The sequence below is a fragment of the Takifugu rubripes genome, chromosome 10 (assembly GCF_901000725.2).
Source record: "Takifugu rubripes chromosome 10, fTakRub1.2, whole genome shotgun sequence".
Classification (NCBI taxonomy): domain Eukaryota; kingdom Metazoa; phylum Chordata; class Actinopteri; order Tetraodontiformes; family Tetraodontidae; genus Takifugu; species Takifugu rubripes.
In genome coordinates, this window is record NC_042294.1 from 1,907,321 (window position 1) to 1,934,452 (window position 27,132).

At 45.6% G+C, this 27,132-nt stretch overlaps 1 protein-coding gene across 6 annotated transcripts in view; it reads right to left on the reverse strand.

Moving 5' to 3' along the window:
* col11a1a (collagen, type XI, alpha 1a) overlaps positions 1 to 27,132 on the reverse strand; it is a 49,553-nt gene that overhangs the window by 15,035 nt on the left and 7,386 nt on the right. For 2 of the 6 annotated variants that reach the window (XM_011607762.2, XM_029842947.1), the window contains exons 5-46: positions 23,954 to 24,079; positions 22,756 to 22,848; positions 21,667 to 21,765; positions 20,081 to 20,362; positions 19,510 to 19,575; positions 19,305 to 19,346; positions 19,142 to 19,204; positions 18,473 to 18,547; positions 18,296 to 18,379; positions 17,825 to 17,881; positions 16,636 to 16,689; positions 16,463 to 16,516; positions 15,874 to 15,927; positions 15,750 to 15,803; positions 15,584 to 15,637; positions 15,241 to 15,285; positions 15,090 to 15,143; positions 14,971 to 15,015; positions 14,419 to 14,472; positions 13,911 to 13,955; positions 13,664 to 13,717; positions 13,027 to 13,071; positions 12,840 to 12,893; positions 12,698 to 12,742; positions 11,835 to 11,888; positions 11,632 to 11,739; positions 11,465 to 11,518; positions 9,941 to 9,994; positions 9,067 to 9,111; positions 8,937 to 8,990; positions 8,749 to 8,793; positions 8,319 to 8,372; positions 8,160 to 8,213; positions 5,678 to 5,731; positions 5,439 to 5,546; positions 3,987 to 4,076; positions 3,173 to 3,226; positions 1,154 to 1,261; positions 929 to 1,036; positions 706 to 759; positions 537 to 590; positions 152 to 259 (exon numbers count right to left, since the gene is read on the reverse strand). In XM_011607762.2, coding sequence (XP_011606064.2) covers positions 152 to 259; positions 537 to 590; positions 706 to 759; positions 929 to 1,036; positions 1,154 to 1,261; positions 3,173 to 3,226; positions 3,987 to 4,076; positions 5,439 to 5,546; positions 5,678 to 5,731; positions 8,160 to 8,213; positions 8,319 to 8,372; positions 8,749 to 8,793; positions 8,937 to 8,990; positions 9,067 to 9,111; positions 9,941 to 9,994; positions 11,465 to 11,518; positions 11,632 to 11,739; positions 11,835 to 11,888; positions 12,698 to 12,742; positions 12,840 to 12,893; positions 13,027 to 13,071; positions 13,664 to 13,717; positions 13,911 to 13,955; positions 14,419 to 14,472; positions 14,971 to 15,015; positions 15,090 to 15,143; positions 15,241 to 15,285; positions 15,584 to 15,637; positions 15,750 to 15,803; positions 15,874 to 15,927; positions 16,463 to 16,516; positions 16,636 to 16,689; positions 17,825 to 17,881; positions 18,296 to 18,379; positions 18,473 to 18,547; positions 19,142 to 19,204; positions 19,305 to 19,346; positions 19,510 to 19,575; positions 20,081 to 20,362; positions 21,667 to 21,765; positions 22,756 to 22,848; positions 23,954 to 24,079 — 2,958 coding nt within the window. Of the gene's footprint in view, positions 1 to 151; positions 260 to 536; positions 591 to 705; positions 760 to 928; positions 1,037 to 1,153; positions 1,262 to 3,172; positions 3,227 to 3,986; positions 4,077 to 5,438; positions 5,547 to 5,677; positions 5,732 to 8,159; positions 8,214 to 8,318; positions 8,373 to 8,748; positions 8,794 to 8,936; positions 8,991 to 9,066; positions 9,112 to 9,940; positions 9,995 to 11,464; positions 11,519 to 11,631; positions 11,740 to 11,834; positions 11,889 to 12,697; positions 12,743 to 12,839; positions 12,894 to 13,026; positions 13,072 to 13,663; positions 13,718 to 13,910; positions 13,956 to 14,418; positions 14,473 to 14,970; positions 15,016 to 15,089; positions 15,144 to 15,240; positions 15,286 to 15,583; positions 15,638 to 15,749; positions 15,804 to 15,873; positions 15,928 to 16,462; positions 16,517 to 16,635; positions 16,690 to 17,824; positions 17,882 to 18,295; positions 18,380 to 18,472; positions 18,548 to 19,141; positions 19,205 to 19,304; positions 19,347 to 19,509; positions 19,576 to 20,080; positions 20,363 to 21,666; positions 21,766 to 21,979; positions 22,166 to 22,755; positions 22,849 to 23,953; positions 24,080 to 27,132 lie in introns of all 6 variants that reach the window. The other 4 variants (XM_011607763.2, XM_011607764.2, XM_011607765.2 and 1 more) reach the window with 4 other exon arrangements.

Consider the following 27,132-nt stretch of genomic DNA (forward strand, 5'->3'; position numbering starts at 1 on the left):
AAAACCTTGGTAACAATTAATGAATACTACTGGTAAGTAATGAAAACCATAAAAGCACAGTTTATACTTTGTCTTATATGATCCATATAACGTTTCTGATGGGAGTGTGGAACGTCCTAGTACTAAATGTAAATAAGTAAATGGAACTAACCTGCAGACCAATGGGGCCAGGAGGTCCAGGGAAACCTCTGGCACCTTCATCTCCCTTCTGTCCAAACATACCCTGCTGACCTCTGGGGCCGGGCTCTCCATCACCTCCCTGGTACACAAAAGGAAAGTTTAGTGGGGAGAAATAAAGGCAAATAACCAAAGTTTACACACACTGCCTTCAGGATATCAGTAATAACCACGTGGAGACGTATTCATGTGTGCACTTATCTGTGTTCTCTCATCCTGACTCTTTCATTTGTTTCACGTCCACATTAATTTACAGGCATAAAGCATTCGAACCGTAAATGTAAAATAAAGAGGGAGTCGAGTATGCAGGCTGATAAAAACAACTTTCATTGTTGATGGTTTTACAGTTGTGCACTTACAGCAGGACCTGGAGCCCCTATGGGGCCCTGGAGACCCCCTGGGCCAGGTGGACCCTGAGGACAGACAAGAGTATGTTACCACAGTAAGACATGGACATCTTCCTGAAATGTGCTTTAATGTTACCAGGATGTTTGCAAACATACACAGGGACTTGTCACATGCGCTCACCTGTTCACCCTTGTCTCCCTTGCTTCCTTTCTGACCGTGCTCTCCAACCTCGCCCTGAAACAACGCACATGCAGAAGGTCACTGACAGATTCTTATTGGGGATGTGAATGTGAACAGCACCCTCAATGCCTGGGCACCGATACCGTGTGGCTCAAGGCATCACAACTATAATGATAAAGTATCGTTGAAAAGGCTGTAACAGGATAGGGGCCATGAGTCTGACCTTGTCACCATCCTCTCCTGGTGGGCCTTGAGCACCAGCAGGACCAGGCAGACCAACAGGACCCTGGACACCATCACGACCAGCAGGACCTTGGGGCCCTTTCTCACCCTGAAAGAACAGCAATGCGTTCACTTGTTGAAAACTGGATAACTGACAGAAATCTGTAAAAAAAAAATACAGACACAGAAAATGTAAAAAACAGTAAATAAAGGGGAAAGTACGTACAGGTGCACCCTTCTCTCCGGCAGGCCCTGGAGGACCCTGAGGTCCAGGTCTACCAGACAGACCAATAGGACCACCTGCACCGGCAGGACCTCTCTCACCAGGAGAACCCTGTTATTGAGATATAAATTGATAATAATAAATTCAATGTTTGTAAGATTGAGTTTTATAAAAGAGCAACAGGTGATCAGACACAGAAAACTTAATGGGTGGTTAGATATGATACAGGAGATCGCCCTCATCCATGAAACATGATCATTATTATTTCCAGGAGCACATGACTCAACCAGAGTACAATCAATAAGGTCTGACACCACATAATTGCTGAAAACTGAGGAGCAGATCTCTTTCTCCCCAAATTAGGTGAGCTAGCTGCTCTTGGCTGCAGACTGGCCTAATTAGGTTGCCGAAGAAGTTTATTCTGTTCTCTGTAAATGGTTTGACCTTATAAGAGGCTGATGAGGAGCTTTTACGCTCACCGACGCCGTTGTTAAAGACAACCTTCACGCGTCTGACGACGTGCAAACCTGCCAGGATGGCTTCAATCCTTTATCCACACGACGTGTGTTAGACTTTCTAAAACATGCCCTGATGGGGGGAGCTGGGGAAGGTCGTTTCAGCAGGGGCCGTCGAGGGGAGGAAGGCTCTTCAGTCGTGCAGAGGTGAGGTTGATTACATCTTTAGAGGTCCCGACAGTGAAGCCAGGGTGGTTCCACTACACGGGGCTGTGCTGGTCCACAACTATTCCTTCCAGGGTGTGGCGGCATCAGAAGAAAAAAGGAAATAATTCCTGGCTTTATGGATCTGTGTAGCATGATCCGTGGTGCATACATGATGTTAAAGGAGAGGCTGTCCAAGCACCAGGAGCCCCAGAGAGGGTAAGTCAGGGAACATATTGCAGGCCCATTAAAAGATAAAATAATGCTCTGTGTAATAGGGTTAGGGTTATAAGTGGGTTTTCCTTGCTTTAAGAACTAGTGATCCCTGATGGGAAAATAAAGTCCGAGCTCATGAAAAAGGGCAAAAATACTGTGAGAGCAGCGGCGGCGGCACGTCAGGTCACGTTAGCATCAGCAGCAGGTCCTATTAAGAAGCTTTACGGTCTCTCCGATAATCCGATGACAACGGGAGGATTAACACCGTGACGAGAGCCACACTGCAGATGGAACGGGGACGCAGGCGTTAACAAATGTGCATCTGTGTGTGTTTTCTGTGTGATTGTTGGGGTCTGCCGCCGTGCCAGGAGGCAATAAAGCAACAGATGTGATGCTGAGCTACTTGAGCCGGGTGAACGCCGCTGCAACAAACGGCTAAAACTTCTTCATCCTCTCATTACAAAATGAATCATTAAACACATCAGCTGTTGACACCATAAAGGATGGAGGGGCTCAAACACACAACATGCTGGGGCAAATTGTGCTATATGATCTAAAAATAACCCTTCATCCATCCATGGGATGTTTTGTCTCATGCAGCTGCAATTAATGTCCTCGTTTGCAATATCCTTCATCCACCCATTTTCTGTTAACTGCTGCTTATTTAGATTCAGAGAGGGCTGGAGTCTATAAGCAGTCGCTAGGCAACAGGCAGGGATGCATCCTGGACATCCTGGAAACCAGAGACTCACCCGTTTTATGATGAAAATGTCATCAATTTTCCCAGAAACACTGAAAAATGATCAAGTCATCCCTGTCTGTCGCTTTCTTTCTGCCACTGGTATTTTGTCAAACTTGTAGAGGCAGCGCTGCAAAACACAGCGTGTTAACTGTCTCCAGGGTGTAATTACAATGTAGTTACCATAGACAGATCGGCATTGCTACAGCATTTACCTTCCAGCCGCCCCCCCAGCCCCCCAGTACTGTGCATACACACATCAGGATAATACATTAAATATACTATTATACTGAAATATAATATACTATTGATACTAAAAACAACAAAAACTTGAACAATAACAGTCAGTTTATGAAAGAAATAATACATGTTTCACAAAAAAAAAAAAGTAGACAACTAAATACTTACAATAGGGCCCGGTGGACCTTGGGGTCCTTCTCCTCCCTTCAGACCTGCTGGACCCTGAAGAAAAGGAAAACAAACAACAATCATACACACGAGTACTCCTGTGGTTCCCTGCATACCTCCAACATCGAATCTAAGGAGGGATATGTTGTTATTGACATTTTGGACCGGTGGGGGGATAAAACGTGTATATGGAAAAACAAGAGAGGGTTGGAGGGGATAATCATGCTGCTCTGGAGTCAGGGAACATGTGTAGTTTGTGTTCTGACATACAAGCCTGTGTGTAATAGGGTGTATAAAGATATTCTTTCATGTACGTATATCGACTTCCAAAATGTGTGTGTGTGTGTGTGTGTGTGTGTGTGTGTGTGTGTGTGTGTGTAATGAGTCTCTGCAGGCTCCAGCTGTGCGCTGGACTAAGAGACAACAGTGGAATAAACCTGCGGTGCTGCAGCTCTGCTCTGACCTTGAGGATATTAAGGATGCGAAAACTGAAACACTTGCTCCCACCACTCTGCAGCTGTTCCAGCATCAGATCGCAAAAAGTCGCGCCTTCATATTTTATTGTGTAAATAATGGATGAAGCAGGCTTGAAGTCAGGGGGGGAACTATTAAAAAAACAACCATTTCCTATTGCTGTAACATTAGCCCGCTAAATATGGAGGCAATTAAAGCAGGTATACTGGTTTATACTGGATTCACCCTGCAGCAGGCTGCTGGAGGTACCTTCCAGGGTCTTTCTGTCTTTTCTCTGAACAACCATCCAACAGGGAAAAAAGGGAGGAAGCATAAATGAACAATGGAATGAAGCTCTTACCGCAGCACCAGGCAGACCTCTTTCTCCAGGGAAACCTCGAAGTCCAGGTGGGCCATCTTTGCCGGAGGGTCCTTGTGGTCCAGGGTCTCCCTAAACAAATGAGTCCACATGTTTGCATGAGATTCACATGAGAATCACATGAGAATCACATGAGAATCACTCCAGCCAATAAAATTTGGAGTCACAGGATTGTAAGTATAGTAAGCTGATTATTGCTGGTTCCATCCATCCATCCATCCATCCATCCATCCATCCATCCATCCATCCATCCATCCATCCATCCATCCACCTGTCTATCATCCATCATCATCCAACCAACCATCCATCATCCATCCATCATTTTATCCAACCACCCATCCATCCATCATCCATCCATTATTTTATCCAACCACCCATCCGTCCATCATCCATGCATCCAACCACCCACCCATCCATCCATGCATCAATCAATCCATCCATCCATCCATCCATCCATCCATCCATCCATCCATCCATCCATCCATCCATCATCCATCCACCTGTCTATTATCCATCCATCATCCAACCAACCAACCATCCATCATCCATCCATCCATCCATCCATCCATCCATCCATCCATCCATCCATCCATCCATCCATCCATCCATCCATCCGTCCACCCAGTAGCTTTACTACTGTTTGGGGCTGGTCTATTGTCGTGGACGGACACTCACTACAAAGGTGAAACGGTACAAAGAAATATTGTTGTTTTTGAGTCCAACACAGAGAATTCTGCATGTTTTAACACCAAAATCATGGAAGAAAAGAGAATATCAGGAAGAAAATTGTTTGTACACACACACACACACACACACACACACACACACACACATACACACACACACTAACACCTCCTAATTGTTTTAAGTACTGCAGCTCCAGAACATCTGCATGTACAATGAATGTAGCAATGTGCTCTTTTCTTTCTGCATTGCCATACGTTATCTATAAAGGGTTCTGGACAGATAGGAGGACTTGGGCTGTGTCTTCTCTGGTACAATCAGACACAAGAATGAGGAAAGCGAAGCTGCACGTGCTGCTGACGTCTGAGTTGGACACCAGACATGATTAAACTGTCTGCCTGGGGAAGGCAGAAAATGAAGAAATGAAAGTGGAGGACACAAAGGTCCTGACGGAGATGACGTGTTGCTGGGCGAGGGATTCTGGGTGGTGTTGCCAGTTGGTTGTGTGTGTGTGGGAATGCTGCTTCAGAGCTACCCTTAGATTACTGTGGGGAAAGAGCCCAGGAGCCTTCTGCAGGGTCCTTAGCCCTGACCTGCAGGATCGTTGGTGTCACTTTTGGTCTCATTTTTCATTTTCTGTTTTTCTTTTGCCCCCTCTATTCAGTGTAGATATAATGCAACTCACTTGCACATTTATTTATGTTTTCATGCTTATACAGACCGAAGAATTAATTATTCATTGAACAATACCTTTGCTCCCTCCTTTCCTGCGGAACCTGGAAGACCCTGCTCTCCGGGAGGGCCAGGAGGTCCAGGATGGCCTCTTTCGCCAACAGGACCAGTCTCTCCAGTCGGGCCCTAAAATGTCACACATTAGCAACAAAGATGTAACACATCAAAATGTGGTGAGGTCTATCTGAATGTAGTATAATTGTAGTTTTAATATCAAATTCACATTAACCAGTGAAAAACAGATTCATAGTATTTACCTGTGGACCAACAACACCTCCAGGGCCTGGCGGACCAGTTTTTCCTTGGAAACCCTAAAAAAGGAAATAACAATACATTGATGATTCATAATGAGTGGAATCTGCTTATTGGACTGGCAAATGTAAACATATGAAGTTTGTAACAGTTGGTTTACAAGTGGACTCAACAACATCTCCCCTCAAAACACCTCCAGAGTTGATGAGCCAAATCAAATTAAAAGACCAGCGAGTATAAAGATGAAAGCAAAGTCAACCATGTCTGATGAATGTGTAACTAGCATCTGCCAGTTATCGCATTAGCAACAACTCCGTGGGCTTCTCATTCCAGGAGTCGGGTTTGGAGCATGCACACTCTTTTATTGCTGTATTTACTGTCAGTGTCAATCATTTATACACTGGAGCAACAACGGAGGAAGAGAAAAAGAGAAAAGCTCAGCATCCCAAACATCGATTCTGCAACACTGCAGCGCAGATCTGATAACCTCTGTCCTCTGGGAGGCTGAAAATCCAGTCTAGCCCACATCATCTTTGCAGAGCTCCAAATTATCTCCCAGTTGGCCTAACGTGACCATTGAAGGTCGGGGACTCATCCAGTCCTTGAATTTAGGCACATTTGGCATTATATTTTAGTCAAAAAGGTTTGAAAAGCAAGGAGCAGACAGCAAACCTGCGTGCTACGCATTGGGCACGGCGCTGCATTTAGGCGCCATTAATTTACAACTTATTAGTGTCGACGAAACAAAGTTTTCCAAAAGCCAGCTTTGAGAAAGCCAAAGCTAACTCTCTTATAACTCCAGGCCTATTGATTGTTATGCGTTGTGATTTATAGTGATGTATTATTCAGTGGAAAGCTTCAGGCCATCTGTTCCAGCGTCAACCTTAAATTGAAGACACTGACTCCAATCTTGTTATGCACTTCTTCAAATTGTGCAGATTTGTTGCTACATTATGTCTGAGGGTGTAGCTCATTTATCGATGCGGCTGATATCCATATTTGTTGTTAATGGAGCCTGTTCAACAGATCGTAAATCACCTGCTGTAAACATGTTAATAAAGACTTTAAGTTTGCATCCTGAGAGGCAATAAAGCAGCGAAGTGCTTGAATCTACTGTATCACATCATCTCCGGGGGAGAAAAAGCAGATATAAAGGAAGGTGTTAATGAAAGGGGTGATAATCTGTCAGGCTTTTATGGCCCTCAGAGCCTCGTCAAACCGGTGCGCACCGATGCAGATCAAGTGAGAACCAGACCGGGAAAACTGCCGTTAAGACTTATTCATTCAAACATTCCTTTATTGGTTTGACAAAACTATTAATACAACCCTGCTTTGGAAGGTGCGACTGTGTGTTTTCTGCTTTGAGTTATAGTTCAGTGGTTGCCGCATTATGTCACTATTACAAAAGTGTGTTGTTGTCGCACCTGGATAATCCACTACTGCGGATGTTCGCTAATCTCTGAAACAAAACCGCCGCTTTTGTACAACAATAAGCAACAAAGAGCAACAAAGATCCGGTTTGGAGGAGGAATAATGGGCAGATTGAAGCCATCCCAGACTCACTGATTGGGAGATCAGTTGTAATTGAGAAGCAGGTTGAAGAAAAAGAGCTGAAAGTTCTCGTCAAATTTAACCGAGGATTATTTCTCAAGGGATTAAAAGAGCACCAAGAGGAGATTGAAAGTTATCTGGTGTCACATTAGTTTAAAAAGTTCCAATAACCTTGGAAATATCACAACTCTGTCAAAGTGAGTTCAGATTTAGGCAGGACAGTGCTAAATAATGGAAAAACACTGATAAATATGTGACTGCCTCAGTATTCAGCTCTAATATTCATTCAGCGAGCAACCGCGTTCACATCGGTTTGAGTCCTCTCACACGTAATGAAATGGAGATCACCAAAGAGCCTTGAACACATCTCAGGTTCTTCTACTATCAAGACACTTGTCTCTGGAAGGTCCGGCCACCAGTTAATCGGTATTCCTGCCACAACTACCCCAGGATGACAAATGAGCACTTGGAGCACATCTGAGAGAGGGTTATTGAAAATATAAGACAGGGGGTAAAAAAGAAAGAAAAAAACCCAAGTCAGTGAACCACCCCCTCTCCAAAGTTCACATATATCAATTATTAAGGAACCCAAAGACTGTGGAACACATGCAAATCTGATAGGAGCTGAGTGACCTTGCAAGGCGAAGATGCAAGACAGAGGCCACGAATCCCAACAAATGCAGCTCAGTTCCACCATCAGAAACGATGCTCTGAATCGCGGAGCCAACACCCACCCCCAGGTTCCCCAGTTCACCCTCAGACCTAATCACACCCACTGAGCTTGATAAGTCAGTGTTGGTGAACAGAAGATGAGAAATTACCTGAATCCACATAGAAATCAGTCAAATCAAAGTCAAGGCCTACCTCTGAGACAAGGACTCCTACCGGCTACCGGACTGAGGGTTCTAGGGGTCTAGGGGTGTTGGAAGAACTCACCGTTTCTCCTCTTTGTCCAGGGTGTCCAGGCAGTCCGTCCTTCCCAGGAGGTCCCTGTTGGGCAAAAAATAGATCCCTCATTCTCGTATCAATCCAACCTGCGGAGAAACTAACGGTTTCCTGGGTTTTTCCTAGAGCCTGTTTTGCGTAGGTACTCACAGGCGGACCCTTTGGTCCAGGGAATCCCACTGGCCCCTGAGGCCCTTGAGGCCCCTGCAATGACAAACAGTCACTATTAGACCAAGGAGACAACCAGAACAAGAGTAGAAATGTGAAAATCAAAGAAAATAAGCTGCCTATTCATTAATTAATCTATTACCCATCTGTTACACTAATGCTTAGACACGTTTCGACTACTCTTTGTGTCACAACACGAAGAAGCTACAAACTCGGCTCTGCTGAACTCTGATGTCCAGAGGCTTTCCTATTTAAGATGATAAAGCTAAAACGTGGCGGCGGAACGAGTTCTGAATCAGGAGGCTGTGAGATGTGGAGGTTGTGCGTTACAGCACAGTTTCACCATAAAACAGCCTCAACCAACAGAGACACACAATGATCGTCACACATGTTGAAGCCGTGCTAGACTTACTCTCTCTCCAGGTGGGCCTGAAGGACCATCGCTGCCTGATGTGCCCTGTAACACACAACAACCTGTCAGGAAGAGCTACTGTTGTTACTCTGCGTGTTCTCTGCGCAGAGGCGGACACAAGACCTAGCATCGCTGCTCAAATTTCATCTGATCGTAAACGCCTACGACCAGGAGGGGAGCAGAGGTACCTTTGGTCCTGGCTTTCCTGTTGGACCCCTGGCTCCACGACCCCCACGAGGACCCTGCAGAGACAGAAACTCAAGAGTCAAACCCGACGCATAGCTAGAAACATCCTGTTGGTGGTTGGAAGCTACGTACCGTTGGACCCCTCTGTCCTCTGGGACCAGCTTTTCCTGCAACGCCCTGTTAAATGAACAAAGATAAACACACACACACACACTGTTCAATGTGTTCGGCACAAACAATATACCGGTATAAAAGATATAAATAAAACTCTTTTTTTCTTAATGTGTCAGTAACATGAAGAGCGCCGAGGCGCATCTGCGTATCCGAGTGTAAATGATAATATCTTGATCAGAAAGATGAGCGAGTAATTAAGCCAACCAACACAATCAGATCGGAGCGAGACTACAAAACCCCGCAGTTTGGGACTTTTAAAGGTAGTTTATGCACTTCATAAATAAAAGAAGTCTTTGGCTTATAACGTTATCTGCTTGACTGGCTAAAGCAGACTGACAGCAGCTATATTAGAAGTATTTCTATTCCAGTTGCAAGTGAATTTTTCGACATCCGCAGAGACCAAAATTAGATTTCATGACAAAAACATAATGAATATGAAACATTAGGGTGGAGTTTTGACTATAATGTCTTCAGACTGTTCATTTTTATTATTGTGATGTGCTCAGCAAATGAAATAAGACCTTCTAGAGTAATAAAAGATGATGTGAAAGGCTGACCGCTCACGCAGACACTTTATATTCACGTTTACACAGTAAATCCTTTAATCGTGAAATCAGGGTTAGCATAAGAACCATGAAACACTTTTTCCAGGACAGAGTCGCCGAAGAAAACAACTATTGTTTCCAAGCCTTTTGTTCACTTCCACAATATTGATTTTATGGCCTCCGGTGTTTTTGTAGTTTAATCTCTTTATATGAATCGATTTTTTGTTTGAGTATGATGTGCAGATTTACATGCACATATAGATGCAGTGTGCGTGTGTGTCTCTTACCCTGGCTCCTTTCTCCCCGTTGGCTCCAGGGAACCCAGGGAAGCCACGTGAGCCCTGTGAGTGCAGGAGATGTTATGAAAGAGTGCAGGAAGGTTTGCACAGCTGGCATATTTCGAATATATACATTATGATACAGAATTCATGGAAAGTGAATGAAAACTTGTCTTAACATTGCCCTTTATAGTCCTTCTTTGATCTCTTCCCAACACCAGTGTTTACCTCAGTATTGAAGGTGGAATAACCTTGACTCTCTTCCAGCACGGTTTTCTTTATAAAACAGAAACACTTCCTGCCTCCACACATGGGAATATAGCAAATTCACACCCACCCGGGGATCAATTTGCAATTCAAATGCGGCTCCGGCACAACACAGAAAGTTCTGCAAGTGATTTCAACTTATATAAGAGATGAAGAGACGAAAAGGTGACTGTCAGACTGGGGTCAGGTTGGCAGCTTACCCGGTCGGTGGCACCTCATTACGAGTTGCATTGGAGACATTAAATAAATAATTAGACATACGATCATGCATTACACTGCACTTTCATCCGCCGCTCCCCTTTTCCCGACGTCTGACATTGTCTTTTCATTTACAGTCCTTCTCTGACAGTCTCATTTAAAACTTGAAATGAATGTTGAAAATTTGAGCTTTTTCTTGGCCTCTATTACATTTTCACATGTTTCAGAATTTTTTTTTAAAATCGCAGAAAAATGGTTGTCGTGTGAAATACGTAGTTTGATCACACCGGAACTGTCAGAACCCCGAAATTTAACAAAACATGTTGTTTAGTAATTACTTAGGCTGAACGATGATCAACAGCAGATGGTTTAGAACCTTTCATTTGATGAAGAAATAATTCCAGTATCGTGTAGACCGTAGGGGGCGCTGTTTTTCCACACTCTCACTGGAGGTAAACGATGATTTTGCAGGTTTTTTTCAGTACTTTGTATTAAAAATACATTTAAAAAAATAAACATTTCTGTCCCAATGAAACTAAAGAATACAGCTAATAACTAGTAGAGAATAAAAACCACTGATTTATACGCAATCAATAATTTAACCAACAGACTGTATTACTAGAATTGATCAGTTTCTTGATATTAAAAGTGTTTCATCTCTTATTGTGTTTTTTTTTTTTTTTAATCCATTTCCCAACATTGTTTATGATTAATTCGGTGCGAGAAATAAAATTTTCATTTTCTCAAGTGCCCGTTAAAACCTGCGGATGATTAAAGTCTCCACCAGGGATGCAAGAACAACCTGATTAGACTGTCGCGCTCTTCTGCAATAAACGCTGCTGTTTTACTATAAAGCGCGCCTAATAATTCATCCTCTGGCAAATTAATCTACAGGAAATCGCGGTGCTGTCCAACGTGGATGTTTATCTGTGACGCTGCCGTCTGATAACAACGACGCCCTGACAGTCGCCACAGCAGCTCCTGTGTTATCAGAACTGCTGGAGCTTCTGGTGCATATTCACGTGCACCTTCTAAGGGAAAATAGGATTTCTTCCTGCCAGATCTCACCTTTGGTCCTTGTCTTCCTGGATAACCTGGCAAACCTGGGACGCCCAGTTTACCCTGGAACAGCACACTTCAGTTTTAATTCTGAATAAACAAGACTACAAAAGCAGGTGAAAGATGTTTACATCTGATTTCTTGGAATAAATATACAGATAATTTGAGCGATTTACTTTTTCACCAGCAGGACCGATGGGACCAGACTCTCCATTGGGACCAGATCGACCTTTTGGACCCTCGGGACCATCTTCCCCACGTGACCCAAGCATTCCAGACTCCCCCTATGGTCACCACACAAATAATGAATCGCTGTTGCCCCAAACGATACAGAAAGGCAAAATTAATTCACTCATGGATAACAGTCAAAGCTCCTCACCCGGTCTCCCTTGAGTCCCATGTCTCCCTTGAAACCTGGGAAACCATCCTCACCCTGAAATACCACCAAAAGAAGTTTTAACGTTTGAACAAAATAGTGTTATTTAATTAATTACACGGTTTGAAATGGATGGACACTATTTTAAACTGAGTTATGCTGCTACCTGCTGGTTGAATAGTGGAACAACACCTAAGCGATCAACACCAGTACAATTAAAAAAAAACTCTCTCAAAGCATAAAAATAAGATTCAAACGGTGAATAACATGATTTGCTTTTTTATTTTTGGGGGAAAAAACCTGATTGATAAAAGGGATTCTAAATTTAGGCCAAATTTCTATATTACTGTGATAAAATCTCTGTGTCTGTCAGCACTGTGTTTTTCTAGTCTTTTAGATGAATTATGCAGCACTGAGTGTATCAGTGAGCACACGTGCACACAGGCGCACGCACACACACAGATCCTTGATTCAGCTGAAACCCGCTCTCCTCGAGGTTTCACGTTGGAGTCACTTATAAATAATTCAGACGAACCCTTGCGAATACCTGTCATTCTGGGAAGAACAACAAGCCCGGCTCACATAATGGATCTGAATCTGCCACACAAATGTGGATCCTTCATAACGACCTCGCCGTGATTGATTACATGGAAACTCTCATCCATATTCATCAGCAGTGGAACAGAAGTTCCTGGGTCCAGACAAACAGTTTCACGACAACGTTCACACACGTGCGTGATGGACACGGGTTCCAGGCAGACTTTTGCCTCCTGCATTGCTAATTATAACCTTTTTAGCCTGTTCTTTATGTCTAACGACCTATAGTTAATGATCTCGCTAAACAGAGAATCCTAAGAAGTTCCTACCTTCTCTCCCTTCGACCCCTTCAGGCCCCGAACGCCGTCTGCGCCCTGTTGGATGGGAAATGAGACATTAGCACAGAACCGACGCAACGAACCCCGCTAAAGTGATGACGTCATAGGTCACTTTGATGACCTAGACACTTACCTTGACACCACGTGGACCAGGGTAACCAATAGGACCCTGAGGACCCGATTGACCCTGGAACAAATGCACTTTAGTTACAGGTGCTCTAGGAACTTATTGAACAAAAAGCAGACCTGTTTTGATGGTAAAAGCTGACCCTTATGTCCAGGATGCCAAACATTGTGATGGCTTGGTAAAGCTGACTTACCTGTGCTCCTTTCTCCCCAGCTGGACCCTCTTTACCGGGATGACCCTGGTGGTTCAGGACACAAAGGTCATTTTGGGACAAAGAAAACAATCAGAAAGTGTTGCTCATGAACCCCGACTGCCCACGCAGACCAGAGTCGTAAACTTTACAACCAAAAGGAAGAGCGAAGCCACTGTATATGTAAAACACCCTCCAATGGTTTAACACTCTCTCACACACACACACAGATGCAAACATTTAGCCCACACCTGGATTCCAAATTGCATTGTGAAGTTGAGGCCTGTAAATTTGTGGCCGGAGGGCAGAAGAGTTGCCCACTTCTGAACTTTACGCCCCTCCAAATAAGGCCTGACTTGACATTTACAAGAGCTTCAAGATATTCCTGAAGCAAACGGCGTCACCGCCATGTCCCCCCAACACGTCAGAGGGGCTTCAGGGTCAGAACCCATTGCTGCAGGACGTCTCATCATCAAGGTAGAGACTGAGGTAGAGCTGGGGACCCTCTCCAGTCAGCCCAGTTCCACCAGTGATCAGTTTTAACAGTGTGATAAAGAACTGTTGCTCCCATCATCTGAACGTGACTGATTTGCATCCTAGTGGAATCGTGTGTTGCTGTACGGGCGGGGAGAGCACCCACCGGGGGCCCATCTGCTCCGGGTAATCCAAGCAGCCCAGACCTGCCTTGAGGACCCTGGGAGGAGAAACACCACCGGTTAGAGGTCACGAGCACACTTAAGGATCGGCTGCAGGGTTCTGCTGCCAAAACTGCTCAGAAAGAGTGAAATTATGGTGTGTAGGTATAAAAACGACCTGCCTTGTAACAGCGGTTTAATTAAATGAATGGTTAACCTTTTACATCAGTGCAAGAAGAAAAGGTGACGTACCTTTTCTCCAGGTGGTCCAATGGGGCCTTGAGGACCAGGAAGACCCTACGAGACCAAGACAAAAGAGAAGAAATGAGAAGCAGGTCTAAACAGGCAAACACAGCCTGGTCCAGCCGAAAACAGTGGAGCTGCTGAAGGAATGTTCGGCTTTTGTCTGTGCGCCTTGTGTGTCAGGGATGGGGAGCTGAGGGAGGGGTGGGGGGGGTGCGGGTTAAGGCCCTGGAGGTCATTTCAATTGGTGTGGAAACGCTGCAGGAAGTCCAGACAGACAGACGGACGTTATTAACGGAGGTTATTTTTATCAGTGATTACACGTCTGTATTTCCAAAGCTCGACTATTTTCTCCTCCCCCGTGAACGAATCGGCTCAACTGTGCGCGTAATTCGACACATCCGGCCGTGACTGAGTCTGAGTCCCAGCGCAGAGAGCCGGGGAGGAGGTGACGGTGAGCCATCACTACCGGGTGTGATCATCTCTGTCGTTGTGCATGTGTCACTGATTCAGTCACCTGAGTTCCAGGGATGCCCTGCTGCCCAGGGGGGCCTGGTTCTCCTTGTGGGCCCTGAGAAATAACGCACATCTCAGTCAACATTAAAGGCACGTCAGAGAAAACATCTGTCACCACATCTGTCAACGCTCTGCTCAGGGGCAGCTGAGATGAGGGTCTGTTTCCAGACCAAAAGACGGATGATCGGCTTTGTTTACCCATTTTAATGGTCTTCATAACGGAAACTTGGACAAATTAGCGGAAGTTGCAGTCACTGATCATCCAAACGAACTACAGATTTGGGTTCCGATCAGTGTCCTCTAAGAACTCCAGGGGAAGTTGTGATCACAAAGCTCCTCATCATCCTCATCCTCATCCTCACCATCATCGTTATCCAATGCAGCGTTGAGAGAATTCACTCCTTATTTAGCAGCGTTAGCATCTTCGTGACCTTTGACCTAGGAGTTGTGTATCTGTTGTGTTTACATGTTGACACACACTCTGCGTGTGTCCAGACTAGACAGGAAGTAAGAAGGGACGCTGAGTCAGAGTCAGAGAAGATTGCCTTCATACCATGTTTCCTTTAGGACCTTGAGGACCATCGACTCCAGCAACACCCTGAAAAGGACAAACCGGGAAGATCAAACAAGCGTCTCGCTGGTCAGGGAAGAGAGACGGCTGACGCTACGTACAGGCGCTCCGGGTGATCCTGGTGGGCCACGAGGTCCCAGTAACCCTCTCGGACCCTGTGAGGAAAGAAAAGTCCGGGCGTTTACTCTTCCAGGAACCCCGCTGGTGAATGAGGAGGTGACCATTACTGCTGGTGAAGATGTGAAGACCTACACTCTCGCCAGGTAATCCTCTTGGCCCGATCTCCCCATCTTCACCCTGAGGGAAGGACGATGCTGTTTTCATTCTGTCAATCTATGATTTACTGGAACAGCAACACCAGAAACCCACAACAGCCTTCCTTCCTAAATAAAAGCTTTATTCCAACCAAGCGTGTGCACGTGTGTGCACGTGTGGGGGAGTTGATGTAGTTATTTTAATGGGGAGGAAAGGTTAAACGCCAGCACTCCTCCTCCCCGGTTAACAGCCCCCTCCGAGCTGCTGCAGCCTGAGGGCTCAGCTGTTGGGCCCCACCTGCTGAGGCTGCAACTGGAGGTGCAAAAGTAGGTGCACTTACCCTTTGTCCATCTTCTCCAACAGCACCTGTGGGTCCGATTGGCCCAGGCTCCCCCTGGAACGCCACATTAACAGGATCTAAATTATCCCGCCAGCCGCTCTGAGCATTTAGCTACAGAGCTTTTTGCGTGGAATTGTGACACGAGACGGGACGCAGGAGGACTCACCCTGTGGCCCTTTTCACCAGGCAGTCCCGGGAGTCCGTCGAAGCCTCTGTCGCCCTGCACAAGAGCAGTGTGACAACATCACAACTTATCCGACTCACCGTGAGACGGCGGTGACGTAAAGTACCTTGGATCCCGACTCGCCGGGCATCCCGCGTGCCCCGTCAGCTCCGGGTCGGCCCTGAAACACAGGAAAAGAAACCAGCTTTACTAATCCCGAGGCTTGTTTATTGACCTTTGTTGACCTTTAAGAGCTTTATTTCATGCAACTGTCCTGCTCACCGGGCGGTCATGGATTTTTCTATTTAGTTCAGCACAGGAGCAGATAAGACGTTTATGTCCTCGCTCACAATTGGCTTATGAATCGAGCTTTCCTTACTGATTTCCCCATGAATAGTTTTATGTTTATTAGTAACCAATTAGGTCAAGGCGTTTAGGCCCGGGCACTGACTGCAGCATGACGTTAGCCGTGCCCACTGCAGGGGCGCTTTCTCCCCGTTCTGGCATTTTCAGACAGATTAGGTGCCCCCCGGCCATTGATCCGGGGATTGAAGGCAGCGCAGGCCTTTAAGCGCGTATCAAGCAATTGTTTGTTGAAGTGGAAGTAAGCCTCTCAGCGTTTGAGCAGTGGCCACGAGTACAAATACCCACACAGCAAGAAGATTCAGAGGCATGTGAGCACACCGAGGCGGGCTCGGGTCACCGGGTTCGCTTACCCTTTTGCCAGATTTTCCAGGTGGTCCTAAAGGCCCTTGGACACCACGGGGACCCTGTTACGATAAGGATCCTTTAATCGCTTACAGCCACGCAGACCAAGACACCAAAAATTGATAATTCATGTGTCATTTCGTGGAAAGGTGGACGTGATGTAAACTGCTGTGTCACTCACCTGAGGGCCAGGGTCTCCACTCTCACCCTTCAGTCCAGCTGGACCAGGCATACCCTGAGGAAAGACAACACAGGTGAAATGATTACGCTAGTCAATCAACTGAAATTCAATTTTAAACACAACACAACCTTTTGATACACGCCTCTGGTGAACAATAGGTTTTGAAATGCACAAAGTAGCCAGCAGGGGGAGATATTTAGCTGCACTGTTTTCAGCATTCTCCACAAAACTCATCTCTTTATTAACAAAAGCTTCGCGGCCTTCGGATTAAAAAATCTTGAACTTCATAAGAACTTACATCCTTTTAAATTTTATCACTCTCATAGTTTCTCTTTATACAAGGGAGGTAGATTTTGCTTTAAGGCTCAAACACGAGGGGAAAAGTCAATTAGAAAGACAAGCTTTGACTTGAAAATTTAATGAGACTGTCAATCATTATTTGGCCATCGTAGATGTGATAACAGGGCACCTGCTGAGCTTTGTTTGCATCAAGATAAAAGCTACTGACAGACCATCTAAATTAAATGTAAAGATGTAAAGTATAGGATTCAAACAAAACAGGAAGAAGAAGTCTAAAAATGCAATCCTGAATTGTTGGTTTACTCTGAGATTCTGAGCACATGCTGTAAACTGTCTGCAGACAAGCCTGGATTTGGAGGTGTAGACACACATTTCAGAGTCACAAATGATCAGATAGGGCTTTCGACGTGTCACCAATCGAGAAAAGCTACATTTCTGATACCTTTGCATCAGATAAAAGACCCCAAACCTGTCGTGGGCTTTGGGCTTTATCGTTTCGGATCGTTCTGAGCAGATTTGCTGGGCAGGAATTCTCAGTGTCTACTGTTGGACCTTTTCCTCCAAATAAATAGTGGATCATGTATCAACAAGCCCAAGAGACAGGAAGGGGGGGTGGGGTGGCGGCAGCAGCTGATAGCACCCAACAGGCGGTTGTGGTTGGCAATACTGTAATATTATTGATCCAGGTTCTGCACTAAGCTTTTACCCCAAATCACTCTAAACCACAGATAATTCAATGTTTGTTTAGAGTTCTGGCCCCACCGGATCAGTGTGGGAAGTCACATGACTGACCGACAACTTCCATTAATGTGGATTAAGAAAGAGAGAGAGAAATGTTCACGGATAATCTGAAAAAACCACAAAATGAAAGAGGAATTGAGAGACTGACCACTGGCCCCGATCTTCCAGTCAAACCCATCGGCCCCGACGGTCCCCTCATGGCCAGCTGCAGAACAAACACACAGACGACACGTTTCATTCCTCTCATTTAAATAAGTCATTTCTCCGACTGGCTCCAGCGACGGAACGTGCGCGTCTCGATTTGTGGGAGCTGATAGAGGGACGTCTGTGGTTTCCTTCCTACCTATTGCCTGCTCCCACCTGTCAGGTCAAGAGACGGTGAGGTATTTTTAACTGTCTGTACTCTCTCTGTGCATCTGTTCAAAGGGCTCTTTTTATGCCGCTCCTCTTCCGCCAGCTCGGCATGTCTCCTTTTAGCCTTGCAAGGCCAACCGAACGCAGCCTTGACTCCCCTCTCTGCCCCAAAATACCGACTCTTTTCCTCCATTCTTCAGACCACCGGTTGCCTTGAGCTGCGCGGCCACGTGACGGGAACATCTAGCTACAGCCACTGACTCACTCTGGCCTGGGAGAGGATGGCCTGGGCTTGGGCTTCCTGGGCAGACACCACTGGACCCTTCTCACCATCCCCACCAAACCGGAACTGTTGGAGTCACACAACACAAAAGCTCTGCATTCACACAACCCTCCATATTCGGTCTGGTGTCTTAGGCTGGTGGCTGCTGTGGGCACTCACGGGCAGCATCAGCATGGTACCGGGGGGTCCGGGCACACCATCGGCACCAGGCAGACCGGCACGACCGGGAGGACCCTGGAGCAGGAAATCACCAAATCACTTTATATGACCCATATCTGGATTGTTATGACAAATGTAATGGATAGATATTCATTCCTCTCTTCAATGAGACATTTATATACCTAAAGGCACACACACACACACACACACACACACACACACACACACACACACACACGCACGCAGATGCTGGGAGGGTATTGTATTTATTGTGCCCCTCCGGCTCACAGGCTGGGTCTATCCATCTGTGAGCCACGCTGCCAAGTGTGTGCACATGTGCACGTGCACATTTTCATGTCAAACAGGGAGAAACTAAACACTCTGGTGTTAGAACTGGACAGCTTCACCTGTCAATATTTTAGACACACAAAGAGCACAAATACTAGTCTACATAAGATCAGCTAAACCAGGGACGGGCAACCCAGCCTATAATCCAACCCTGTTTCCCATTTTACCAGGTAGTCTACCTGGAAGTTCAGAAAACCCGGCTGGATCATAGTCTTAGTAGGACTGGGTTGCCCGTCCCTGAAAAAAAACAATCTTCTCATTATAAAATATTCTGATTTCATCAGAACTGTGTCAGGTTTGGTGACATAAATGGAGCCTCACCCTTTCACCGGGATCTCCAGCAGGGCCTGGGGGTCCTTGTAATCCTGAGGGTCCGGGAAGACCCTAAAAAATAAATCACTTAATGAATCAACGCTCTGGTTCTAACAAGCTGATTGAAATGACAACTTTAGGCTCCAAAATGCTGACTTAACAATGTACTCACAAATGGGCCCGGAGGTCCCGGCGGTCCTTCAATCAACATGCCCTAAAAAAATCAAACACGCCGTTTGAACCTCCAGACAACAAGCTTCACGTCTGTACAGGCGACACATTCTGGACGAGTCAACAGGGGAGGTTCTGGTGATTCTACAAGCGCTTGGACGTCATTTGCATCATTTCTACATCAGTAGAGACTTTTTGTGCCTTACAGGTTCGATGACGGCCGGCTCGCCCTTTTCTCCTTTCTGTCCGAAGGCTCCTCCAACACCAGCAATCTGCGGGCAGAAAGCAAGCGCAGAGGTCACGACCTTCACACACGTCTGACAGGGTAAAACAACCCAATAATAATGGCTGAATGGTCAGTGACCAAAAAGAGCGGCAACTACTGGGACTAGTTCAGAGGAAGAGAGCGAGTCAAGACACACAAGTGCTAGTTGTCGTTCCACTGGCATCGTGCAGTGTGTGTGTGTGTGTGTGTGTGCGCAGGATTCTTGATAAGCTTTAGAGGCGGGATCAGATCAACCAACTGAGAGAGGCGTGCAGGTTGAAGACATGAAGACTGAAGGGAAACACAACGTGAGAGTGTAAAACAGCGGGAATGAGATGCACTGGTGTAACTGGGATCAACCTAAGGAAGACATGCAGACGCTTCCATTCATCCCAACAACGTCAAAACCTAGGACAGAGAACCAGGAAGACATGCACCGGAAGGCTGAGAGACTCCATCGAACATGAAACCCCTGAACATGCCGCTGCCACCCGGGTCAGCGTGGTACTTACGGTGTTCTCGGAAATGTCCGTTTCAGCGGCTACCCCCGGCCCCACCTCGTCATCGGTGGCCGTGAGTTCGGGCGTGGCCGTGCCATACTCGTCATACGCCCCATAATCATACAACCTGCCGTCGACCTCTCCCAGGTCATAGTCCTTTAGGTCATATTCCTTAAAGTCATTAGCATCAGTACTGGTGTCCAACTTGTCCACTGTTTCTGGGACAACGGTGGGCTCCGAAGCAAAGGGAGCGGCCTCGGTGACAAATGCACCGACGTCCTCCTCCTCCAAAGCCTTTTGGGCGTTACCCAAGCGAAGAAGGGGGGAATAAGGGTGAGTTATCAGGGTCAGGAGGATGTTAGCTAAGCATATGCAGAAACCAGCATTTAAAGTTGCATGGTAACACCTTATTTACTGTTCAGCGAGCTTTATTTTACAACAGAGTCGGTTACAGTCATGTAACTTGAGTCAATAGAACGGCTGTGAGAGGAATAAGGTGTTAAATAAGGTAAATAAGGTGTTACAGCAGTGATAACATCATTAACAGCGCTTCATTACATTTCAGAACAGCACAGTGCAATTCCTGCCTTCTCTTGCTGTCAGGCAGCAACACAAAAGGCTGGAACGTGAAGACAAAAGCGGAAAATTTGCATCACCTTTTAGCAGAGCCCAATTCGATTAGCAACAAATTCCCGAGGATGTCTTCAATTCAACATCCAGTGGACGTGATTGTTGTCTTTTATAAACTAGCAGGTTCAGCTGTGGGGAGCAGCAGCAGCAACATGGCTGTTGCTCAAACACCACCTTGAAAATTGTCTGTAGGATTAATCCTGTTTCTTGAAAACCAAGATTCCAGGCTGGCTGTGAGCCACAGTTTAGATCACCGTTCCTATGGAGGCAATTCTTAGAACCGGTGATCAAAACTAAGGTTAGGATATGATGGACAGGGCAGGTAGTGTTTAAGGTATTCAAGCTGAGTTTCAGTCAAGCGGAACAGTTCAGCTGAGCACACTGAAGCCAGGTTGATACGGACGACTGAGAAACCACTCAAAAGGCTACACAGCTCCATAAAACAGCGCTAACATTGCTGAAGCGTGTTCAGGTTGCATCGTTGGGGTGGGATCTCAAACTCAACCACCGTGGAAGGTGGTAAAAACGGCTGCAGGTCAGTTATTTCTGCATCGTGTGCTGATCGGAACTGTGACGCTCGTTGGAGCTGCAGCTTTAATGAGCGCGGTTGGTTGCTTTGGCTCTGCGTGGCGTTAGCATTAACTTCAGGAAACAGCACTGCCTTTAACCGGGGAATCCTTTCTGATCGATCACAACAGTGAGGTGTTTCAGGGCAAATTAAAGACAAGCCAGAGAGCCTCGGGAGTGACATTTCCGTCCACGCAACCACTTTTAAAACAGCTACTTGAATTCCTTTTTCCTCTGTCCATCAGTTCAACACACAACAAAAGACACATCAATTCTTCTCAATTGTTGTGTCTTTGCCTTCTCATACCAGATTCCTTGGGTGAAAGCTTCCCGGCTCACAATTCCCCAAATTATCTCACACTTTAGTTTCTTTCATTGTAGATAAAGAAGAGAGAAATTACCTCGTTTGGTCCACTGGTGGTAAAGGGAGACTGACTTTGAGTATCATCTATAGTTCCGAGGTCAATGTCTGTATTGTAATCTCCTTCTACAATGTTTGGCTGAGTCATGTTGGGAAAAGGACAGAAATATAAAGGGAGGGTTAATTGAAAAGCTCAAACCAGAGGTTATTAGCTAGAGACCCTTTCAAGCTGGCTAAAGACTCTGCTACTTCTACACAGAGGAGGTGTAGACTCTAGGTCTTCCATCCAAGATCTTCTCTTCAAGATAGGAAGATCTTGATGGGGTTTGGGCTTCTTTTGACAAGAGTTTTACCCTAAAATCGCCTCTGGGTCGTGCCGGAGCTGTGGCCTGGTAGCTAGGCATCGGACGCTTCTTCTTAGAGACAAACTTTTTAGCTGGTGTCTTTTTTAAAGCCAGGAAGATTGAGGGCTTGGCCTTAATTTTACTGAGGGACTTTCTGCTCTTCTTCTTTTTGATGGAGACACTACGTTTCTTTCTCTGGAAGAGGTGGTGGCAACAAAGAACACCAAGACAAACATGGAACATTTCAAAACGTGACGTTGATGTGATGTTTTACTGGCCTCATCCTCAACTGCTGTAAAGGCATCTGGATTTCACATCCGCCACTCGGCGGGGGGTGTTGAAGATGTTGTGTTTGCCAAAGACAAGTGGTAAAGTTATGTTAAAGCTGCTGGTTAGTGGCAGATGGAACTTTACAACAGTTAAAGACTGGGCCTCCCTGGATCATACAAGAGAACTGTGGGCCCTTTTTTTTAATAGGCGTTGAAAAAACAAAGCGCCTCACACGTATTTAAGCATTTTTAGAACCTTTACGAGGATACGCAACCCATCACTGTTAGTCACTGTTTCTAAAATGAAAATGCAGAAGTTGCTTTTATTCCGAACGGAATGCCAAATACCAAACAACCAACAATAAAACAACACACGGGAGATGATTTTGGAAGGCACGCTCGTAAAACACACACAAGGAGGACTGGCACACACACAGAATATTTACACCCACACGTAAAAGTCAGCACACAATCCTGCTGCTGCAATGAAAATCATGACAGAGTCGTTTCATTTACCTGTGGTGCAGTATACTCATCAGTTGAAATGGTGTCTGTGGCTCCTTCAGAGTAATCATAGTACTGAGAGAAATCTAAGTCAGCAGTAGGGTACTGGAGAGGTTGGGGGAGGGGGGGAGAGAGTCTTGGTGTTAGCATTAGCATCAAGATGATACATATATTACATATCATCCTAGACAAAACACAGCTTGAAATAAGCGGCCAAATAATTTCATAGAATTATTCTTGACAAATTAAATTTGAATGCAACGTTGGAGTGATGTTGACTCCAAGAGGTTTGTTTCTTTAATCATATGTGGTTGCATCTAACGTAGAAATAAGGAGTAAAATTGAGAAATATTAGTAAAATCAGTGCATTATAACCCATATAATGTCACTGGACATCCTTCAGCACACAGTGTATTATTGCTAAATTAATTAATTTAACCTTTTGTCCGATAGACCATGAGTCAGCAATAAAGATTATATGTATATATATAAAGATATATATATATAAAGACTTAGGTCTGTTAACACTATGGCAGGTGGCTTGTTAAAAACTCATAAAGCAAAGGAAATAACCGCCGAGAAACATCAAAGACAAAACTACCAGCTGTAGTTCAGAGACATTAGCGTGGAACTTTCTTAAATATGTACATTATCCACTTCAGGGTTCCAGGCATGCAGCAGCCATTTTGGGGCATCTGCTTCTGAATGAAACGACGCTTGAGGACACGAAGACCAAATATGACCCCAGCACCTCATTGTTATCAAGGCGATCGACATTAACGTGCATGTTATTATGCTCCCCCCCCCCCAGTTCATATGTTGATGCCTTTTACCAACAATGAACCCATTAATATCTGCCGCTACACTGGCAGAACAGAGACTGAGCTCAGCTTTTATCATCTGCCAGTGGTTCTTCTGATACTTTAAAGGGTAAATATGTACATAGTAGAGATCACAGGTCGGCCAGCAGCTGCTCAGAGACCTGAGAGGGATTACGTTTTCAAAGAAGGTGCACATCTTGCAAACATCTAATTTTTGGCATTGCGACAGCTACTTAATCTGGCAGCAGCAAAGCCCTCGTGCACGTCTGTGGTCTGATCGAAGAGGAAATGAGGAATAGTGCTTCATCGTAATAATAAATCGAGCAGATAAATGTATGCAGGACATTTATTTGTCTCTGCAGTGACCATGTACATGCTGGTGAACTGACCTCTTCCTCTGGCTCCTGGGCTTGCAGGGAGTCACTGTGGGGAGTGTCACAGTCTGGCATGTAATGCTCACAGTAGTCATACGCTGCTTTGGGGTCGTCTACGATCAGGAGCTGCTGAATGTCCCCCTAAAAACACAAAAGCACAAGAAGATTGGTCAGATTTCTGGTACCCTCGTAGGAAAAAACACAAAGATAGTTGGAAAAAGGCTTCGAAACATAACATGACGAGACAATGTGCTTATGTCTGATCTTGTACACAGCCACAGTTGCACAAAACCAAATGCTAAATTGTAGATGTGTATTTTAGCCTGATACAGTCAGTCTGGCAGAGTCAACCCACCCCTGGTATAATTACACACACACACACACACACACACACACACAGAGTTCAGATACCTTGGAAATTATTATTATCAGCGCTGGTATTCCCTCGGGATATCAAATAAACATGTATCATCATGACAGAAGCACCTGGCAGGGTTGTGTATCTTCCACAAAGTCAATGGCGGCTTCATCAACTCTTGTTTGTAACATTAAAAATTAGTGATTTATCTCCACAGGCCTGCAATATTGTGAGTTAAGCTCCAGCTGCAGAGTTCTGGCCTGACTCTTATCACTGCTGTATCCTCACTCTAACACTCATTAGCAAAAGCGTCTAGCTTTGTCTTTGGAAGGTAGACCCAACAGCGGTGGCAATATCGGTACATTGAAAAGCAGCAAAAAGACTCACAGCAGAAATGAAGCAGGCTGCGACTTGTCAGGAGAATGTGCGAGTGTCTTTGCTGTGTTGGAACTGAACATATGGATCCTTAACAAGAAGCTAAAAAGCCAGGTGCTAAGGCTTGTCCCATGGCAAAACAAAGACTTTCAGACTTTCTCTGTGGAACCATCCATCAGCAACCTGTCCTACAACTGCACTCTGACAGGCCACAGATAACTCCCACCCAGAGGGAGGAAAGCCACCTCACATTTCCCTGTGTGCTCTTTATTTCTAGCAAATTTGTATGTGCAAATACGCACATGGTGTAGCTGTTCTTGGGGAGAGCGATTTCCCTTTTTATTCATCCCATTTTTAGGGGCTGTTCATCAAACTGGAGGAAGCAGTTCAAGTGAGAGGAGTATTTCCAAAGTGCTGCAGTAATACGATTCATCTCTTCTGGATGTTTCTCTTACTGACGGTGGCCAGACAAACTTCCCACCCAAGCATGTGAGTGCAGACGGGTAGGAACGCTGCTGGGCTTCAGTTCATGTGTGCATTTGTATGCGTGTGTGCTGTATGTGTGCACGTTTGGGTGGGAAGGCTTGAGAGAGAGATCAAGCCCCGGCCTGAGTCAAGCTGACATGTATTACCTCATGTGTCACCCTAAGACCAACACTGAATGCTTGAACCCTGCCTACAGTCGGCTCTAATTAGTCCAAGTCTGAGTGCCACCCGTCTGCACACAAACAGGCTGTGGAGACATGAAGTCCAACCCCCAGACCAGAGCAGCCCGGTTGAGGAGCGACCCGAGACTTTTAATAACAAAAGGAAAGACAAAATAATCACAAATCAGGGCGATACGTGATTAGAAAGTAGAAATCAAGGAAGACGCCATGTGTAAAGTTATCTTAGCCGTTAGAATAAAGATAATCATTTTTCTTCCATCACATGAACACGATTGTGTCCGTGAGCGAGGAAGCAGAGGTGGAGAGGAACCTCGAGACACCAGCAGGGATTTAAGAGCAGCTGTGACGGTAAAAGATGTTTGGTGTTGGAAGCACCTGGGGAGAGTTATGTCAGGGCTAGGGGGGCTGTCTTCCAGTGGGGACTGTGGAGATAAAAGCCCCTGGCAACTTGGGGCAAAGCCAGAGCTCCAACCCCCCCACGCCTTAACTTCCCACCCGCTACAACATCAAACAGTGCGGCCTAGAACAATCCTGCCAGGTTGCAGGGTCAAAGGTCAAAGGAAGAAGAGAGGAAGAAGGACAGAAGCAGTGGCAAAAACAGCTGAGACATGTGGGTCCTTCTAGAATCCCTCAGCTGTATCACGCTGATGTCACCTCATCTCAACTACCACTGAATTTGAAACAAATGCAAAGTTTTGAATTCACTTTCATGCATTTGGACAACAGCACACCACGGGATATAAATACACATGGAAGGGGTCAAAGGTGACAGCCTGGCACGGTAAAAGCATAAAAACAGCCTCTGTGGCTGGACTGGTCAGTAATCAACAGCACTTTAGATTTGCTGAGGCAGCTCTTCAGTCTTTCTCTCCTTCTTGTGTTGTAATTACAGAGTCGACGGCAACACAAATCAAAACACTATTAGTCCTTTGACATACCTCAGCCCAGGGCAGAGGTAAGTCCATACCACTTCTGACTGCAATTAGACCACCCAAAACCTTATTCCATCTTTGCCCAATGCTAAAAACAAAGCCTAAAAGGAATAGAATGCTAATATCAGCAAAGGATAAGACGTGAGAAGCTAATATCGGTAAGGTAATACCACCCAGGCATGAATAGACAGCCTCGTATCTTTGACAGGGAAGGGAGGCCTCAGGGTGGGAAGGGTGGAGAAGGAGGAGAGGTAGTAACCAGGGGAGAGTGTGTGGAGAGGGGAGGAGATGAGGAAATGAGGAAGGCCTGAATGAAAGGCTCCCATTCATTCAAAGCGGTTCCCTCTGCGGCAGCGGTCAGCCAACCTGGGACAGGTATGGTTTGAAAAGACATTTATGAAAAATGCAGGGCTGCCTGTGGACATAAATCCCAGACTAAATCTTTATTATGACTGCATTCATTATTAAACCTGCCGCTGTAAGCTGATAGCCAAGCGGATTGATAAGAGGGCAATAAATAAACTTGGAAGAAAGTATGAATAAGCATGCGCTGCTAAGATGCTAAGGCTAGTTAGCGCAATCCTCAGGATGCAAATTGATTCAAGGGATTATTTAAAGTAGCATCTAAATTGAGTTACTTTCAACAAACTAGATTTTTGAATCCCCCCCTTACTGTGGTCAAGGATTCAAAACAGCAAAGGTATTTCCTTGCATATCCCAGCATGCACAGAGCCCTGTGGGTATAAGCAGGGACAGAGAACAGACAGAGGAGCTGTTCCAAAACCACACAGAGAAGACCCTGTTTGCTGACTTCTCGCTCTGAGTGGACACACTGTTTAATACAGATGCTCGCTTAGAAAA